General features: G+C 46.8%; 1 protein-coding gene across 1 annotated transcript in view; it reads left to right on the plus strand.

The window, feature by feature from the left end:
* The window catches only part of PRUNE2 (prune homolog 2 with BCH domain), a 1,307,647-nt gene that overhangs the window by 1,073,835 nt on the left and 214,006 nt on the right, over positions 1-19,806 (plus strand). The window contains exon 12 of the mRNA XM_078677810.1: positions 967-1,143. Within this exon, the coding sequence (XP_078533936.1) occupies positions 967-1,143 (177 nt within the window). The remainder of the gene's footprint in view (positions 1-966; positions 1,144-19,806) is intronic.

Below are 19,806 nucleotides of genomic sequence, written 5' to 3' on the forward strand. Positions count from 1 at the left end.
CTTACCTAGTCTACTGTGAACTAGACCAGGCCTTTAAAGTGCAATTCCTCACCGTTGGTTGCCAGGATAACTGCTTCAATATGGGTCATATGTTTCCTCATAGGAATTCCCCGACCTTCCTCTCACACACCCCTCAAAATACTCTCCAAGAGTGACTTTGAATAAGTATGTAGGTGTATAAGACATGCACTTGAGCCAAAGTAGCTCACTCATATTATACTGACTAATGCTAGCAGGTAACGGTATGGCAGAAGACTATTGTTATCAGAATATCCTCTAACATAAATTATGTGCCCTAAATATTGCCTACTAAAATATTGACCCATTAGAGTTATTAGAATACATTTTACACCAAATGGGATGCTATTTTTGTAAACTATATTTAGGACACTACATTTATGTCTAACTATAGTTCTTTAAAAGACATAGGAAGTACAAAGCTACATACCTGTGGTTACAAGCATACATTATTACAATTAAAAATACATTTTAGAATTAATATCCTCATTACTTATGTACATGAATTACGGGTCTTTTTTCACCCCTGAAACCTCACTCTTCTAGATTGAGTTCTGTAGACACTCATTGAGAGGCTCGTATGGTGAATTAGGCCTAATAAATAACGTTTCAGAGGGCTCACGTGATTTAGACAGCGGCTTGTATAAATTGTGAGTCGTGGTTGTCATATGGTGATGTGTCTGTTATGTTAAATGCATGTAGTAGATTAAAAAATATTTATTTCTGAAACATTGCCGTGATCATCTTTGTAAGACAAGCCACTCAGCATTCAGAGCTTCCATTTAATCAGAATCATAAATAGTGTTGGAGTCTTATGATGGAAAAACTGTCTATTTCCTTCCTATATCACTTCAAAGTCTCACACGCCTTAATATTATCAGGAAAGACGTACTATATTGTGTTTGCGAGTCTTACAATGTCATGTATGTTCTTCCGCTCTTATTTTAGAAGACCACTCTACCACCAAGGGTGTTCTCCAGGAGGATTCTGAATCTATCCCAGAATACACTGCTAAAGAGGAGCGAGAGGACAACAGGCTATGGAGAACCGTAGTAATTGGAGAGCAGGAGCAGAGGATTGATATGAAAGTCATAGATCCTTATAAAAAAGTAATCTCTCATGGAGGTAAGCACATTCATAGTTATTTTTCCTATAATGTTTAATAGCATTTTAAAGATAAGAGGTACATATGTGCATAACTGATGCGGTAAAGCAAGCAAGATATTCAACTTCCCCTTCTCTCTCCCCCCTCACAGAATTGACATAAGGTGATCTTGCACAAAGAAGGAATCTATTTGCTGTAGGAAGCACTCAGTCAGAAAAACATTAAACTCCCCTGTCTCCATTTGTAAGAGATGAGTTGAAGCCACAGGTCCCTTCTACTACAGCATCTTTACAATTGTAATTCTCTCAGCCTAGGAGGCCCAAAACATCAAAACTGCATGTTTGGACATATATTTCAGCATGTTGGATCGTATTTATGTACATTTCTTCTCTGAATGATTATAGTCTTGGCGCAATTTCTTAAAGGCCATCGCCATTTCAACATTCAATGTTTCCTAAGACACTGTGCGATGCCAGGCTAGCTCGTTTCTCCTTCAATATATCACTATCGAAGACCTCAGTGCCTCCTACATGTGTCTATATAGATTCATGGGTTCACTGATAGAATATCAATGTTAAAAACATTGATGTAAAAATATCGAAAAAAATATAGAATGCAAAAATATCGACTCCTTATACTTAAACAGGTAGGTACAAAAATATTGAATAAAAAATATCGAAGTTACAAATATAGATGTAAAAAAAATCTACAATTTTATTAAGGTTGACCCTGGTTCCCCAGTTTCAAATTCAGTAGCTCTGGCCATAGTGCCACATCCTCTCCCCCACTGAACACCTTACTGCCCGCCGAGAAAAACTCACACTGCCTTCAACTACAACCCAATTGTTTCTGGCTATAAACTCCTGAATGCGGCACAATTAAAATGACGTACTAGACAGGAGCAATATACGGCCTACAAAAAAAATAGAACAACATCCTGGAAAAAGCACACACTCATAGGGAATGCAAACTCTAGCAAACCATGTGAAATGTAAGCAGGAACAACATGGTTACCTTAACGCTTTTACACTCACTATTCAGAAATCAGAGTGCCTTTGCCTGAAAAGTTAACGACATGACTACAGGGCCCATAATGGACCCATTTCAATGTCCATTGCTTATATTCTTACAAAACGTAAGCAGTATGGTAAAAAGACCACATCCCTGGACGCAGAGCCGCAGCACGCATTTTGTTTTCCAATCCACATATTGCAGTACCTTCAGGATTGGTGCACTAGTTGCAAGCCCAGGGAAAACAAAGACAAGAAAACAAAAATAGAGCATCACTGGCAAACTCTGTAAAAGTAGCGCTAATGTGTTAGGGTGTGACTAAATCAATCTGGCCAGTTTGCTACCACTCTGTCTTACTTTATTTAGTTATTTATTTATTTTTCATATTTGTAACCTATTATTCCTGATGCTGCACTTCGGAATTAAAATGTCAGAAAAATACGACATTTCCAGCAAAAGTGTTTTCTTTTTTGGATCCATTTCACAGGGGAGCACATAAAAGAAAGGAGAGGAAAGAGTTTGAAAGCCCTGTCTTGAAGTCGCGGTTTTCAGTAAGAGAAGAACTGCTAGACAGAAAGAGAGGGAAGAAGGAAAGAGTGTGGGGGAGAGCTGAAGCGGCAGACCAGAAGTAGACACTGTATTTGTCTTCTCTGGGCAAAAAGTAAAAAATATTGTCCTGTTACTTCTCTGCCGGCCCACCCATCTCGAGCGCCAGGAACGCCAAGCTTTATTTATAGGCAGTGGTGAATTTTTGCGTCCTGGGGCGCATTTTCAAAATAAAAAAGTAGGGGAACCGAATCCTTAAAATTAAAGAAGTAGGGGCACGCCGTGCCCAGCCGATCCTGCCCACTTCGATCACTGATCCAAAGTCACATATGCGATTTTTTTCTCAGACCATTCCCACCCAGGGAAAGATCAGAGATTTACTTTTGTCAAAGGCAATAGCAAATCCCCTTCAAGAATAGGAATGTGACATCCCCTGGAAGTGGTACAAAAGGGGGTGGTGATGGACGGAGCATCTGAACCAATCAAACACTCACACCAAGTCAAAAGATCTGGGTTTGACCCATCACCGTTCTTTAGCCCACTCTGCCACCCCAGCTCAGACATGGCTATATGCAAATCAGTCTGACCCTGTGCCTCATGGGAACAGTCCAGCCCGAACTGCCAAGCCATGCCTTCCCTGGACCGGAAACAAGCTTCCGAGGACCGGTTTCTGGCATTACAGCCGTCTTCAGCCCGGCTTGCTTGAATCCAGTGGCAAAGTGAGCAAGGGACTCACGGCTGAGCATACCCTGCCACACTTATGGCGGCCAAAAGCGGTACAAAAGGGGGTGGTGACGGACACAGCATCTGAACCAATCAAACACTCACACCCAGTCAAAAGATCTGGGTTTGACCCATCACCGTTCTTTAGCCCACTCTGCCACCCCAGTTCAGACATGGCTATATGCAAATCAGTCTGACCCTGTGCCTCATGGGAACAGTCCAGCCCGAACTGCCAAGCCATGCCTTCCCTGGACCGGAAACAAGCTTCCGAGGACCGGTTTCTGGCATTACAGCCGTCTTCAGCTCGGCTTGCTTGAAGGGTCAAACCCAGATCTTTTGACTGCTCACTTTGCCACTGGATTCAAGCAAGCCGGGCTGAAGACGGCTGTAATGGCAGAAACCGGTCCTCGGAAGCTTGTTTCCGGTCCAGGGAAGGCATGGCTTGGCAGTTCGGGCTGGACTGTTCTCATGAGGCACAGGGTCAGACTGATTTGCATATAGCCATGTTGATTGGTTCAGATGCTCCGTCCATCACCACCCCCTTTTGTATCCCCTGGAAGTTGTCACAGTCGCGGCTCCTCGTGGGAGTGCTGCGGGGCGGGGGAGGTGCAGGGTAAAAAAAATAAAATGAATTTAATTGCTCACGCCGCATTACATCGCTGCATTGCAGCTCACGCAATGAAATTTGTTTCATTTATTTATTTATTAGCTGAACTCCGTTCGGCCGTATGCCTGAGTTTACTAACACCGACCCTGCCTTCCGCCGCCCCGCAGCACTCCCACGCTTCTTGAGACCCAGTGTTTTTTCCTAAAACTTTCTCCAGCGCTCTGAAAGTGTTTCACGGCCTGCTACCTCTACTCATTTTAGTGCACTCTTTGAAATTGCGATGTATTAAGAAGTCCGCGAATGAATGAATCCATGCTTACTTATGACAGTTCACCACACGGTGGCACTGTCTTTCCATTTTTAAACAAAGGAGAGCGTTAAACAGTTCCACATATTTTCAAAAACATAATAATAACAGCAAGTTCATTTCATCAGTATACCATAAAATGACCTGCAATAATCCAGACTGTCCCACCTGAATGAGTGAGCTAGTATGTAGGTAACACTGCCACAGGGATTGGGAGGTGTCACTCACAGCGTCTTCCAGAAAATTGCCTTGTACCCTGCACTTATTTTTGTTACGATTAAAGTCTCAAGTACTCGGCTATCTTTGGTGCCAGGCATGGTTCGTATGCTTAGAATGTATGTTTTGCTTGCATCAATGATCAATGGACAGTAGATGTCGCTATTGCAATGGATTTTTTTAATATTACGCTTGTTTGAAAAAAATGTATTTTCTTTCCTTCTAGCATTGTCACTAGTAAACAGTGCTATTCACGTAGGTACCTTAGATACAGAGCCTTATATGCTCGCATACCCATTTGGAAGTTCGTGTTGGTCACTGGCAATGGTCTTGAACATTTACAAAGCGCTTAGTGCTAGGTGAACTTTAGAGCTGGTGGCGCCTGTTGAGACAATCTTTGTTTGGCACTACTCCAATGACCTCCTTTTCCACGGATTCCCTTACTTCCACCCTCCTACAGTGCCCCTCTTCTCTCCACAGCCCCTCTCTCACGCGTATTCAATTTGTTTTATAGCGCTACTCACACCGCTGTAGTGTGTCAGGGCACTTTACATCACACACACATTATACAGAGATAATAAATCATATGTATGTAAATCAGTATATTGAGGAAATGTTACCTAAGGCAGTGAAGATTAAAAGGTGTAGGTATCACATGCCATCCATGCCAGTAAGTGCTGTATTTTAAGAGTGTGTGGTCCGGAGCAAAGGCGAAACTAGAGCGAAATTTCGGAGGGGGGGGGGGGCGCTAAGAAAACATTTTGGGGGTGGCTGATTCTTCAAGCAAAACGCAGAGTGGAGCTGCAGTGGCTCTAAGAAGGGGTGAAAAACACCAAAGCCTCATTTACAAGCAAAAGGTATTTTAAAGACCTGTTACGTACTCAGGTGCGGCTGTGTGTGTGCCCGGGATGCTGTCTCATCCCGGGCTGACACACGCGATGGGGGGTGGGCTGAAGCCCTTTGAGTCCAATGGGTGTTGCGCGCCTTGTCCGGAGAAGCATAAACTCAGGGTTTAAAAATTACCACAGTGGTTGGCATTGGCTCCATTAATAAGAATGTATTTCTAACCAAACAAATCCTTTTTAGCAACATTAAGAGAATGAAAATACAACATCCTAACCTGCACTATCATTTTGCATGAAGCTCTTTGATGACAGTTTATCAGAGGCGGCCAGTACGGATAGGAGGTGGGGGTGGGCGGGGGCAGGAACGGGTAAGCAGGGGAAGCGGGCAGCAAAAGATCAAATAAAAACGTACCTTCTCGCCGTGACTCTCCTCCGTAGTCCTCCCTCGCTGCCCTGAACAGGAAGCAAATCCAAGTTCCCAGTCAGCCAATCACAACGCTGCATCAGCAGCATTGTCATTGGTCTGAGAGGTGTGTTTCGGCGCTCAGACGCTGACTGGGAGCCTGGGTATGTTCTTCACGCAGGATGTAATGAAGCCTTCATGGAGAACATGCAAAGTGCGCAAGACTGTTTTGGGCGGCCCGAGACGGCCGGCCAAGCAGTCATTGTGCACTCGGGAGGTTGCTACCACTCCTCCCCTGCCCACGCACCCTCACACAAAGCTGCAGAAGTAGAAGAAAATAAAATCATAATAATGCAAGTGATTATCATTTTATTTTCTCTTTATGTCACTGCTAAAAAGCAGTGGGGCAACGCTCCTCCACCTTAGCAGAGGAGCCGCCACTGCAGATTATAGCTCACTGTGCTATATTAGGATTGTAACTTATGAACTGCAAGTAACAAAAGGATCTCTGTGACAAAATCAGTTACCCTTTGAGCTATCCACATAAAATACATTTCTGTGACGTAAACACGTTCTATAGTTACCTTCTGCCCTACTTTATGATGGGTCAAAACTGCACTGGACAAAACCCTGATTTTGCCCGTTTGATATTTTTCTTGTTGTTTGAAAACTGCTGGTCAACCCCTCCCCCACAAATAAAGCATAGGCGCGACTGCATCTGTTGCACCGCCCTAAAGCCAGCCCTGACAACTACCCTTGTGTGGGGCACCGAAGCACTTATGTACATAGGCAGCAAGCTACACCAAATAGGGTGTGTAGCTAGAAGGGTGTTGTGTTTGTTTTGTGATCATATGTGACAAGTGTTACAATATCTTGAGAGATAATCTTCAAGGCAAGGTTATCATACTAAGGGGCACGACTCGTAGCAGTGTGGTGATGAGGTAGGAGAGACTGAAGTGCGGGTTTATGATTTTCAGTACGTTGTTTTTACATAGCACTTAGTGCTAAACTCGCTTTTCTTTCTTAGTCCTAAAAAACAGGTTTCAACAGGGCCAGCTTTAGCGCAGTGTGACAGGTGCAGCCACATGTGGCACTGTACTCAAAGTGTGCTGTTAAGAAATTATTTTTGGGTTTATATTATACATATAATTTTAGTAAAATCAAAAGGTTTTGACTATCGCCAGACATAAAACTACAGGATTACTCCTTTGCTAGTATTCCATTTATCACAATAATTTGCACATTAGTTTGACTGTAGATTCAATGTTAAAAAAACACCCTGCTGATTGCAATGTGACTCAATCCGAAGAAAACAAATAAACTGAATTACAAAGAAAAAGAAAGGTAGAAAATCTTTAGGGTCTTCGATTGGAGGTTGCGCAGTGTTTCATTCCAATACACAATACATTACTTATGTTTCGTGTGTCTGTCACCACCTATATGGTGGCATTCACACTCCTCCAACAACAAGTTCCTTGCTGCTTGACATTTTTTTTTCTTTGTTTCTTATGACAATTTTACTTTCACGTAAACGCTGTATTACATGTCAAGCAGTGTCTCCAATGTGTATGTCAACATGCATATCCCTAGGGTTCTTCACAGTTTTCTTCCACTCATGTTTTTATGTTCATAATTGAAAGGAAATCATGTTGGCACGCCCCTGGCAGTGTAGTCTGCCTTCCTTCATAGTTGTCAGTGTCAGGACCCACTGCATTTATGAGTGTTCAGTAGTGACCACATCAGCTTGTACAAACAAAACACTGAAAACTTGCTTTCTCTTGTATTTGCACACAGATAGGCTTCTGAATTGTGTTTGTCTAAAGATCATGTCAGAAGTAGGACCAATCTGTCAAAAATAACGTTTTTGAATTCAGTGCTGAGTGTATTAAATGTGCCCATGGGTTTTAATCTCATAGTAAGTTGTGACAGAGAATGTCTTCCATGGATCTAACCGCCTGCCACTATATCTGTCGAACAGACGTATTGTGTCCTCTCTGACCAAAATGTGAATTCAGTTTAACTTGTCACTGAAATGCCCAATCCTCAGTGCTGATATCCCTTTAATATGATAAATATAACAGAGGGTAGATCTCGAACTGTAGATCAAGGAGACAAACGGATAAATGATTAATATTATCCCTATATGTTTACTTACTGTTAGACCGAAAAGACTCTTGTGATAGCCACGTGCATGTCTTGTAAATATACTGATGGACATCTCACCACCTTAACGAACCTTATATTTAGATATGCTTTCTTGAGTCATTCTGCAAAATGTGAGGGGGCCCGAGGAGCCAAATGCCCCTCACAGTCCTACACAAAATGAATAAGGGGCCCGTGAGGGTTCTGCATTTGTTTATATGGGAGATAAAGTGGAGGGGGGAGTATACAGACGTTCTTATTACCACATTTGTAGAGCTGCACTGTCCCTTTTAGAGTAGTGTTGAAAGAAGTATGCAGACACCAATGCTGAAGCAGCTTGAAGCTAGCAGGGATGTGGGCCCAAGAGCTTCAAAGGACCCTAGCCCGCCTGGCATTACTGCTGTTATTACAGGTCAGTCTGACCCTGCTCAGAACTGTGCAGGATCTGTGCGTGCCGAAGCCAGGCCATATAAATATTATCCATACAGCACATTCACACACCAGTCTGTCTGCACCACTATTGTTGCTCATTGTTTCTTACACTGAAGATACAACGTGTTTTCTTGGCTCTATTTGAAAATGGCTTTCTGTGCCCTGCCACCCTTCCGAGGATAATAACAAAGTATTTTGAAAGCCAAAGAGTTATGGAATAACACCCTGCCTAGCAATACCCAATAATAACTTTAATGTACACAGCACTTCATACTGCACTTCTGCAGTTTTTAAACTCTGCAAACAACAGATGTTACACTTAATCAGTTAGTCTCATCCATATTAAAGGTACTCAGTTGGCCGACCCTGAGAAAGCAAGAATACCGAGTTTGACTGGCCGGGTTTGAACTGCCAATCACCACATGTTTCAATGAGGAGTCGGACACTCAATGATCCATCCTTCCAGACAAAGGATGCAATATTCCTTTCATCTCTTTCTTACCGGCTAATGGCTCCTGCTAGACAATGAGACCAATCCTTCACAACAAGAATATCCTTTTCAAACATCTTCAAAATCACAAAAGAGTCACTCTAATGGTCTGACACCATTGCCACGCCTTATGTGTTTAATTACAGGGGTATGGGATTTCAGTTCAAATCCAACTCACCAATTTCCGGCAGCATGTGATCCCAAGGGACTAAAATACTAGGTATGCTTTCCAAGATAGAAAGGTGAGCCTCCGAATCCTCCTAGGCTCACCTGTGGAGTCTGATCAAACTGCGAGAACCTATATGGTGTGAGCCGAAGTGAAATCCCAGTTTAGATGATTTCTGCGTACTTTGCACAAATAAGATGTGATGATATTTTTTTACCCACTACTGTTATTTGCTATGTACTATAATGATGTGTTATGATTTTTATGTATTGCATCTTACAAGGTTTTTTAAACCGAATAAAGATTGAAAATGAAATGAAATGAAATGAAACTTGAGTACGAAAATGTGGCAACCATTTTATTTGCACTGTGAAGCCTTTTCTCTGCGTCCTGGGTAATTCCGTTTCTATTGGGAAGTGTCAATTGTGGGTTCTGTAGTGGCGCTTACTAGTTGATGCACGTCATGTCATGACGTGACGTGCGGCGGCCATCTTAGGAGATGCGCGCGCATCCAGCAGTGGAGGCGCGAGTTCCGAGAGAGACACAGCGCCTGCTCGGCGCTCTTCAGTTAAGCAAATGTAAGAAATAAAGAAACGTACTACCTTACAAATGGGTCATCGATTTATTAGAAAGTAGCAACATTACAGTGGCGACGAGGTCGGGACGCGACCAGAACCCTCGAGAGAGAATCACGGAAGCTCCAGCACATACAGACCCTGTGGCAGCAAGAACCGGAGAGGCCACGCAAGACACGAGTAGTGCCAACGGATCACAGCCAGGACCGAGGCCAAAGATAAGTGCACATAAAGAAAAAAAAACTGAAGAGCGTGGCAGAGCCCATACCTGCCCGAACAGAGAAGTCAGCAGGAGGGCGGCGCATAGACTGCGTACTAACCAGAAAAGCGCGCCAAACCCAAACAGCCCTCTTACACTAGAGGCAGCGAGCTGGCAGCCACAAAGCAGGAGGAGGGGGCTGACACCAAGAGTCCCCAGGCGCAACCCTACAAAGTAGAAGCAGACAGCACCCCAGGCAGCCCCACCAGCAAAGCGGACAGGGCATCCACAGGCAAGGGAGAGAAGATGAGCACACCAGCGGGGTACGCCATAGCGCCGGTCCAGTTCCTACCGAAACCAGGAGAGCCACTGATGAAGTGGGAGGACTGGCGAGAATATATAGACAACTTCATAGGAGTCCTGGAGGATGAAAATGAAGAGGAATTCAACTCCAAAAGGATGAAACGCATACTACTACTAAATCTGAGACCAGAAGGACTCAGGATATACAAGAGCCTGGTGCCCAAACAAAGAGATAGCACGGACGATGATGTGTATGCCCATGCCATTGATGACCTAAATGAACATTATCGACCCACTGTATGTGTATCAGTCGACAGATTCAATTTCCAGCAGAGGAAACAACGATCTGGAGAGTCGATCGAGGAATACGTAGCGGCCCTGAAGAAACTAGCGGCCACGTGCAGGTACAGAGAGTGGGAGGAGGAGTTTATCAAAGACCAGATAGTGATGCACACCTCCAGCACGAACGTTCAAGGCAAGCTGTGGGCAAGTGGAGACACCACACTCAAAGATGTGATGGTCATCGTCAAGAGAGCAGAGCTTGCACGCAGGTGCGCCGACGCTACCAAGAAAGACACAGCACCCAGTGCCATGGTAAACAAGGTATACGAAGAAGAACCTCGCAGGGACCAGAAGTACAAGGGCCCCGCGCAAAAATGACCCAACAAATGGCAAGGCAGCACGGGACAGCAAGGAAAACAAGCTGGCAACGACACCAAGAAGGCATGCTACAGGTGTGGGAGTTGGTCCCACGAGGCACACGACAGAAGATGTCCCGCATTCAGGGCCAAGTGCATGCACTGCGGCATCATCGGCCATTACGAGAAAGTGTGCCAGAAGAAATTGTCAAAGAATGTGGTGCGATACGTTGACCAAGAAGAGGGAAACCAGGACGAGACCCATGATGAAGGAGTAGTCACGGTCTTATGCATATATGACCAGGTATTGAGCGTGGAGGGGACGAGGACAACCAAACCAGTACTAGAAATGAAGATGGGTGGAATAACCATCAGCCTGGTGGCGGATACTGGCTCCCCTTACACCATTGTGCAAAGAGCGGTGTGGGACGACACCTTCAGACCTAAGCTAGGACCTGAGTTGGAGAAACTGGACATCCGACCAGTCACATATAATGGCGACCGCATCCCTATGGTGGGCTTCCGGCTCCTAAAGTTCGAGTTCAGAGGCCGTTCAGCACTGTGTAAACTGTACGTCTCAGAGAGGGGACCGTCTGTACGGGGATGGCTGGATCAGGGTGACTTGGGAATAAAATTGGACCCAGGAGGGAAAGAACAGATCCTGCTCACAGAACCGGACACATGGCCCAATCTGTCGAAGTGGAAAGAAAATTATCCAAAGGTATTTGGAGGCACAGTGGGAAAACTGGAGAGATTCCAACACAAAATTATACTCAAGAACGACGCCAGTCCTGTAGCCCACAAAGTTAGGAATGTACCGATAGCGGTGAGAGAGGCAGTCCAAACAGAACTTCAAGACTTGGAAAGGAAAGGCATAATTGAACCCATTACCTGTGCGGAATGGCTCGCACCGTTGGTGGTAGTCATGAAGCCCAACGGAAAGGTCAGGCTTTGTGTTGACTTGAGGGAGCTAAACAAGAACATTGTCGTGGAAAAATTCCCCCTCCCAAGGATAGAGGAAATGTTGGCGAGAACCAGAGGGGTCAAATGGTACTCCACCATCGATTTGACCTCCGCTTACCACCAAATAGAATTGCACCCGGATAGCAGAAAACTCACTTCATTCATCACCCCATTTGGCTGCTACCAGTTCCGCCGCATGCCGTTTGGACTGGCCTCAGCAGCCGCCGTGTTCCAGAAGTTAATGCACCAGCTGTTTAGGGACATGACGGGCATTCAATATTTCCAGGATGACATTCTGGTGATGGGGCGAGACAAAATGGACCACGATCAGAAGCTGGGAAAGGTGCTAAAAACCCTGGAAATCAAAGGCCTCACAGCTGAGTGGACAAAATGCCGACTGGGCCTGGAGTCAGTGACCTATCTAGGCCATGAAATTAGGGCACAAGGCATCACACCTAAAGCAGAAAATGTGAAGGCAATCGCTGAAGCTCCACCCCCCACCAACAAAGAGGAGGTTAGATCATTCCTGGGCATGGCGGAGTACTACAGTAAATTTGTGGTACACTTTGCTTCCAAGACACACCACATGAGGATGCTGACCAGGGAGAACACCAGTTTCCAATGGACACCAGAGGCTCAAAGTGAGTTTGACACAATCAAGAAGAACGTCACGGGAGCAGTGCCGCTAAAAGGATATGACCCACAGGGCGCCACGGTGCTCACAACCGACGCCAGTGATAAAGGCTTGGGTGCAGTGCTTATGCAAGATCGTGGACAGGGGCAGATGGAGACGATCAGTTTTGCATCCCGGACATTAACGGCCACTGAAAGAAAATACAGTGTAATTGAAAAGGAGATGTTGGCCGTGGTGTGGGCCACATCGAGATTCAGGCAGTTCCTCTGGGGGACCCGATTCCTGCTCAGGACAGACCATAAGCCCTTGGTGAAGGTGCTAACATCTAGTGGACACGCTAATGCTACTCCCAGAATATCCAAGATGACATTGAAACTACTCGAATTCAGGTATGATGTGGAGTACATTCCAGGAAATCGGAACCGAGTAGCAGACTACCTGAGCAGGGCAGCGGCCATGGAGCCAGGCGAAGAAGACCCCTCCAACCAAGGCGAATTGGTAGCCCTAGTAGAGGATCAGGAGAAGATCATCAGCTACCAGGAGTGGACAGATGAATACGAGGAGGACAGTGTCATGAAGGAAGTAAAAATGTACATCATCAAGGGCTGGCCAGATAAACGACACGTGAGTGAACACATCAAGCCATACTATGAAGTGAGAGAAGAATTGTCGGTAGGGGACAGAGGAGTGTTTGTATATAGAGGAGCCAAAGTGATCCCCCCAAGGAACCTGATCACCAAGTTACTGGACATGTTACATGAGGGCCACCTCGGCATCGGAAAATTGAAATTAAGAGCAAAACAAAACTACTGGTGGCCCGGCATGGACATAAGAGCAGAGAGGCATGTCAGAGAGTGTCCACAGTGCCAAGGAGCTGACAAGACGCTCAAACCCCTGCGTCCTGCATTAGGACAGTTCGAAATTCCGCAGAACCCGTGGGAGGAGTTATCCATAGACATATTAGGACCCATTCTTGATGACCAGGGCACTCAGAAATATGTATGTGTCCTCATGGATCGATACTCCGGAGGTGAAGGTGGACGAGACCATGGACACGGAGAACATTCTAAGATTCCTGTCGGACACGTTCGTGAGAGAGGGTATCCCCAAGGCCATCCTCAGTGACAATGGCCCCCAATTCACGTCCAAAAGGTGGAACCAATTCATGCAGAGGAACGGCATCACGAGCAGACACACAGCCATCTACCATCCAGCTGGGAACGGCTTGGTGGAACGTTTTAACAGGGTGGTGATGGGTGCCGTACAAGCTGCGATTTCAGGTAACAAGGATTGGGAGAAAGCCATAGAGAACATGGTATGGGCCTACAGGATAACTCCAACTGGAACCGGATGCAGCCCATTCCAGATTTTGAGAGGGCGTGAGCCCTTCACCCATGACAACCGGGTTTGGAAGGAGAAAGTTATCACCAGTGAGTGGTCTCCCGCGGTGGTACGTGCCAACCTGGAAAAGGCACAGTCCATCTATACCAACCACTACAACAAACGGAAGAATGTGAAAGGAGCAAGATTGGAACAGGGCGAGTGGGTCAGAGTAAAGTTGGCAACGTTACAGAAGAAAGGTGACAGTAAATACAGCAGGCCCATGCAAGTCAAGGAAGTATATGATCGGGCGGCCCTGCTGAGTGATGGAAATGTGTGGTCCCAAGACCGCATGGCCAAGTGCAACAAGATCCTGCAATGGAAGCAATTTGGAGACGACTGGGAAGATAGGGATGAACCGAACATTGAGATGGATCAAGACACTGGTGAGCAGCATGGAGGAGGAAATGCTAGAGATGAACTGACAGAGAAGAGGAGAGTGAATGATCACCAAGAAACAGATATGGACTTACAAAGGAGGAACACAGAAGAGGCTGCCGCTGGGCTGAGAGAGGAAAGTAGCGAGGAGATGCAGAGCCAAGGCCCCCCGGAGAACCCCGCTAGGGTGACCAGGAGTGGTAGGTCTGTGATGAGGCCCTCCAGGTTTCGAGATTACGATATGGACAGTGAACTGTAAGTGACTTTATTGTTGTTTGGAAAAAGGGGAGATATGTAGTGGCGCTTACTAGTTGATGCACGTCACGTCATGACGTGACGTGCGTCGGCCATCTTAGGAGATGCGCGCGCATCCAGCAGTGGAGGCGCGAGTTCCGAGAGAGACACAGCGCCGGCTCGGCGCTCTTCAGTTAAGCAATTGTAAGAAATAAAGAAACGTACTACCTTACAACTGGGTCATCGATTTATTAGAAAGTAGCAACATTACAGGTTCTTGTATTTGCTGCTCGTGTCATCTCCATGTGGATATCCAAGTAACTTCTCTTGTGCACTTCATTGTCAAAAGTGAATAGGCTTACTCCACCAGGTGGTACATGAAGTGTAATTTAGAAACTGCTTGACACAATTGACTCAGTGCAGTAAACTCAGTTTCACAATAATAATACTTTTAAACTTTGAATTGCCATTTTTTAAACATTTTAGAAAGGATGGCAGGTCAGATTGGAAAGCACACATATAACCAGATGATCCTAGGACCTTCAAAGGAAAACGCACCTACCTATAGAAACAGGGCACTAACTAGATTACCCAGATCACCAGGGTAGACTCAGGAACTGGTATCTAGAGCTAGGATTAACAAATTCAGAATGTTTTCTGTATTTCCAATTTTTGGGGGCAGCTGATCCTATACTTTAGTTATATTTAACTCAATGCCTTTAATGCAAACAAATGACCAGAAGCTCTCACCAGTCTCATCTAACGCGCACTCAGACATCAGTCAGTACGACAAACTCTCCAGCTTCCCTTTCAGTCTTCAATTGAGCATGTTGGCCATTGTTGAATGTTGGTGCTTTACAAAAATCCCTCTGCTAAAGCGCTTCCCTTTTATCCTGGTAACTCGAGTAAAAGAAGAGAAGCTCCTTTCAGACTCAGTGTGTTTCTAAAGCCTTTCTTGACATCCGAAGCCTTTTCAGGTAAGTCTCCAGAGGTAGGGTTATAGATGTATTAACACCTCTATACAATGGGGAATAGGGTGTTTCCAAACGTGACGTTACTGCTTTAAACTCATAGTGTAGATATGAAACCGGGACCAGAATCTGACAGACTCATCTTGAAGTTCAGTGTATGAGGATAAAATGTCAGTGTTATTCCTATTAAGTTGAAATCTATTTAAGCACCTTCAGATATCAACTGCTTCCATGCTTGGAAATGGTCCCGATGTTGTTTCACTCCTTTCCCCTGAGGCACAACCTTCGTGATACTGACATTCAATACAAATTGCATCTGAAGGAACCCATGGGTGCTTTGACAGTGCCATATAGATATTCAGAAGAAGGATACTTCACAGGGAGACTTAAAATGAGGGGTAACCTCACACGGGTGGTGGTCAATACAAACTACATTCTGTCCATCAACTGTTGTTAGGTTTTGCCTACGCAATGCGTACGAAGTACGCATGCGCTAGCAAAATCTAATGTTTTCTTCAGTTTTCTTCTGTGTAGTCGGGTATCCCGCCCCCTCCTCCCATTTGCTAGCTCCATAAATGGAGGCTAGCCATTGGGAGCCGGATCTGTCCTTCAAAGGCCGGACCAGATTCGGGGGCGTTCCCGAGAATTTTTCCCTTTCTGCTCACGTCATGTAGACGTGTTCACTCGGTGGGCGGGGCGTTTTTCGGGCTCCTCGAGGTTTGTTTAGGCCGGCCGAGGAAGTCCAGGTGAGTCTTCCCTTTCCTGTCCCCCCTCCCGCTGTTGGTTCGTTTCCCGCCCCCCGTCAGTGTGTGGCCGTTCCCGCTCTCCCGTCAGTGTTTGGCCGTTCCCGCCCCCCTCCCGCTCTCCCGTGGCCGTTCCCGCCCCCCTCCCGCTCTCCCGTCAGTGTTTGGCCGTTCCCGCCCCCCTCCCGCTCTCCCGTGGCCGTTCCCGCCCCCCTCCCGCTCTCCCGTCAGTGTGTGGCCATTCCCGCTCTCCCGTGGCCGTTCCCGCCCCCCTCCCGCTCTCCCGTCAGTGTGTGGCCGTTCCCGCCCCCCTACCACTGCCTCGGCTCCCGTTCCCACCCCCCTACCGCTGCAGGGTGCAGGGTGCAGGGGGCAGGGTGGGAGATGTGGAGTCACAGAATTGATCATTGGGGTAGCCATTCAGTCTTGGGAGGACTTGCAGTGGACCGCGCCCCCAGCTGTGCGGCGGACATGGGGTGAGGCGCCAAAGGTCAACAAGGGTGGTGACCGTGCGCTTGACGGACATTGTTGCTGGCCGGTCTTCTGCATTTTTACCACGGGCGCGTTGCGGGTGTGGGCCCCTGCTTTGCTGTGTTCGGGGGGGCTCATGTTCTGGTGTGATGGCTCATTTCTTTCCGCTCCCCCTGCCGTCTAGTGCAGTGATGAACCTCATTGTCCTGGAGCTTGGGGAGCCATGCCGTCTAACAGAGTTTCTTGTGAAGCTTGGAGCTTTTGTTGACTTTGGAGCAGCACTGCAATTGCTCTGTGGGGGAGCGAGCCGGCGTCTCGCCTGGCCGCGCGTGCTAAGGAGGGGGCGGGGGCATCTGGTGGTGTGTGCTCTACATGTTTCGTCTCGTCGGGTTCAGCACTTTGGGCGACTGGAATTGTCCGTGTGCTGCACGCCAATGTGCTGCCGTGTGTCCCGCGGGATCCGCGATTTGTGTCGCGGTGGGTGCGCCCCTGTCCCCAACTCGGGGGCTTCCCCCGGGTGGGGCGGCTTTCCACGCCCGTGCTCCCTTCGGCTCATGTGGCGAGTGGTTGAAGCAAGACTTGGGTGGAAGAAGGGCAGAGTCATAAAGCTGCGTGTTATGATTTATGAATGAGTCTCACTCTTTGTGTGCACCCACAAGGTTTGCTTCCCATAGTGTTGAAATCATGGCTTTCTACTGCAAGACAGACAGCTGGGCTCGACCATTCAAAAGATAGGGGGATCTGGATTGACTTTGGTCAAACCTTGCTCCTGTCTGCTCGTTTCAGTGATAGGCTGTCTGCTAGGTCCATTTTACAGTACTACAAGGGACTGAAACAGACCTTTGCTTCCTTGTGCTCACCGACTTACACCTGACTGTCTACTCTTCAGCCTGCCTCCCTCCCTGTGCCAGGCTCTCGGGTGAGCGTGTCCCAGCGTAGGCTCCTCTTAGTCCCTCTTTCTCTTCATTCTGTACGACTTGCTCACCTGAAAGTTAGCTTTGCCTGCTTTTCTTTCACTGCACTTGGGTCTTCATGGATCTCTGATCGGCCCCTTTTATTGCCTGCTCTGGCCATCCCCGCTGCACAATGGTCTTGGCGTGGATGGTGTTTTCACTGCTGGAAAACGTGTGTGTAGTGGAAGGTGAGTGTGCACGGGGCCGCACCAGGGCTGTTTATTGTGCTATGTGGAGGCTAGTTTGGACTGTTGTGGTTTGCGTTTCTGGTTCTTGTAGGTCCGATTTGTTTTTTGTTTTTTTGTGACAGGGCATTCCGAATGATGTGCGGGCCCAGAACTAACATGTAGACCATTTTGTACAACAAGCCAGAGAAGCCCCACTATGGGAGTAGTTAAAAACATTTTCACCGTTCATTTTTTTAAATCTATATCAGTCTGGGCTGTTTGTATCTGCTTGCTTTCACTATTAGCTCCTCAATACAGAAGGGACCATCCTCCAGATGGACAATTTAAACCAGCTCCATAATACAGGTCTCCTTTTATTGGGTGCACATGCAACGCTAGACATTTTTGACGGTTATTGTACCTTATCAGTGGTGCAAATTGTGATCCTCTTTGGAGGGGTAGTAGCCCAGGATTTAGGCGTGGTGGGGGATAAGTCCTACCCTAGACAAATTTGCAAGTTGTTGGTATATGTTTCTAAAGAAGCAGATGAGCTGAAAAGGAGTTGCCATTTAAGGACTGTGTATAACAGTGGCTCACATTTGCTTTTGGTATGTGCCGGTCTGCTGGCTGTAACCATTTGCTGGGTAGCGGTGTCAACATTTGAATGAATGTTCTGATAACGTGCACGCTTTGACTGAATTACTTACTATTGGCGTTTTTATAGCGCTGATCATGTCATTTGTTAGCTACTTTAAAGCACTCGCTGGTGGGTAAATCAGTCTCATGCGCAGTCTCGCTGGCGAGATTTAACAAGCATTAAAAATGCAATAAGTCTCACCTTGTATTAAGTTAAAGCCATTTGCTTTGCTATACAATACCATTAGCAAAGCAAATGGCTTTAACTTAACCGAGGCGAGAGCTGTTGCATTTTCAATGCTTGTTTTATTCTGATCCTGCTGTCTGTGATCTCTGCTTTGATTTAGTAATGTAATCTTACTGTTTGTTTTGCGCATAAAGTGCTTGTTAGTTGTGTTTTCATTTATTCTATTCGCCTTATGTGTTGTGTTTATGAAACTGCCTCATCTGTGCAGACTAATGTTGATTCGTGGCCCAGCTTCTTCTTGCGCGTGGAACAGTCACAGGGATGGTGTTAAAATGTAGTCTGTCTTTGTGGTGGGCAGAAACAGACGCATCAGCCAATAACCTCTCCTTCACTTCAACAGTGATTTGTTATTATTATTCTTGTATCATTACGAACTCTCGTCCTTTTCATTTACGTGACCCCCTTCTATTTGCCTGTAACTACGCTTGGCCTCGGGCTTGCAGTGTGTGTGGGGGCTTGCAGTGTGTGTGGGGGCTTGCAGTGTGTTGTGGGGGGCTCGCAGTGTGTGGGGGGGGCTCGCAGTGTGTGGGGGGGGCTCGCAGTGTGTGGGGGGGCTCGCAGTGTGTGGGGGGGCTCGCAGTGTGTGGGGGGGCTCGCAGTGTGTGGGGGGGCTCGCAGTGTGTGGGGGGGCTCGCAGTGTGTTGGGGGCTCGCAGTGTGTGGGGGGGCTCGCAGTGTGTGGGGGGGCTTGCAGTGTGTGTGGGGGGGGCTCGCAGTGTGTGGGGGGGCTCGCAGTGTGTGGGGGGCTCGCAGTGTGTAGGGAGGCTCTGAGGGTGTGTGGGGGGGCTTTGTGTGGCTGTGTGTGTGGGGGGCTCTGTGTGGGTGTGTGTGGGGGGGGCTCTGTGTGGGTGTGTGTGTGGGGAGGCCTCTGAGTGTGTGTTGGGGGGGCTCTCTGTGGGTGTTTGTGTGTGTCATTTGCGAGAGATAAAGCTAGTGGCATTGTAAATGACAATGCCATTTATTTATGTTAAAAAAAAAACATAAATAAAAATATTGTCAAGAGCAATGCCAGTAGCTCAAACTTTAACAAAGGCAAAACCATTGCATTGTAAATGCTTGTTTTTGCATTTGTCACCCCGAGTGGGACGGGTATGCTCAGACGTGAGTCCCATGCTCTGCACACCACTGGAGTCAAGCTATCCTGGCTGAAGATGGCTGATAACCAGAAACCGGTCATAGGATGCTTGATTCCGGTCCAGGAAAGACATGGCTTGGCAGTTCGGGCTGGACTGTTCCCATGAGGCACAGGGTTAAGGCTGATTTGCATATGGCCGTGTCTGAACTGGGATGGTGTGGAGTGCACA

Source organism: Lissotriton helveticus, chromosome 2_1, assembly GCF_964261635.1.
Source record: "Lissotriton helveticus chromosome 2_1, aLisHel1.1, whole genome shotgun sequence".
In the NCBI taxonomy this organism is placed as follows: Eukaryota; Metazoa; Chordata; class Amphibia; order Caudata; family Salamandridae; genus Lissotriton; species Lissotriton helveticus.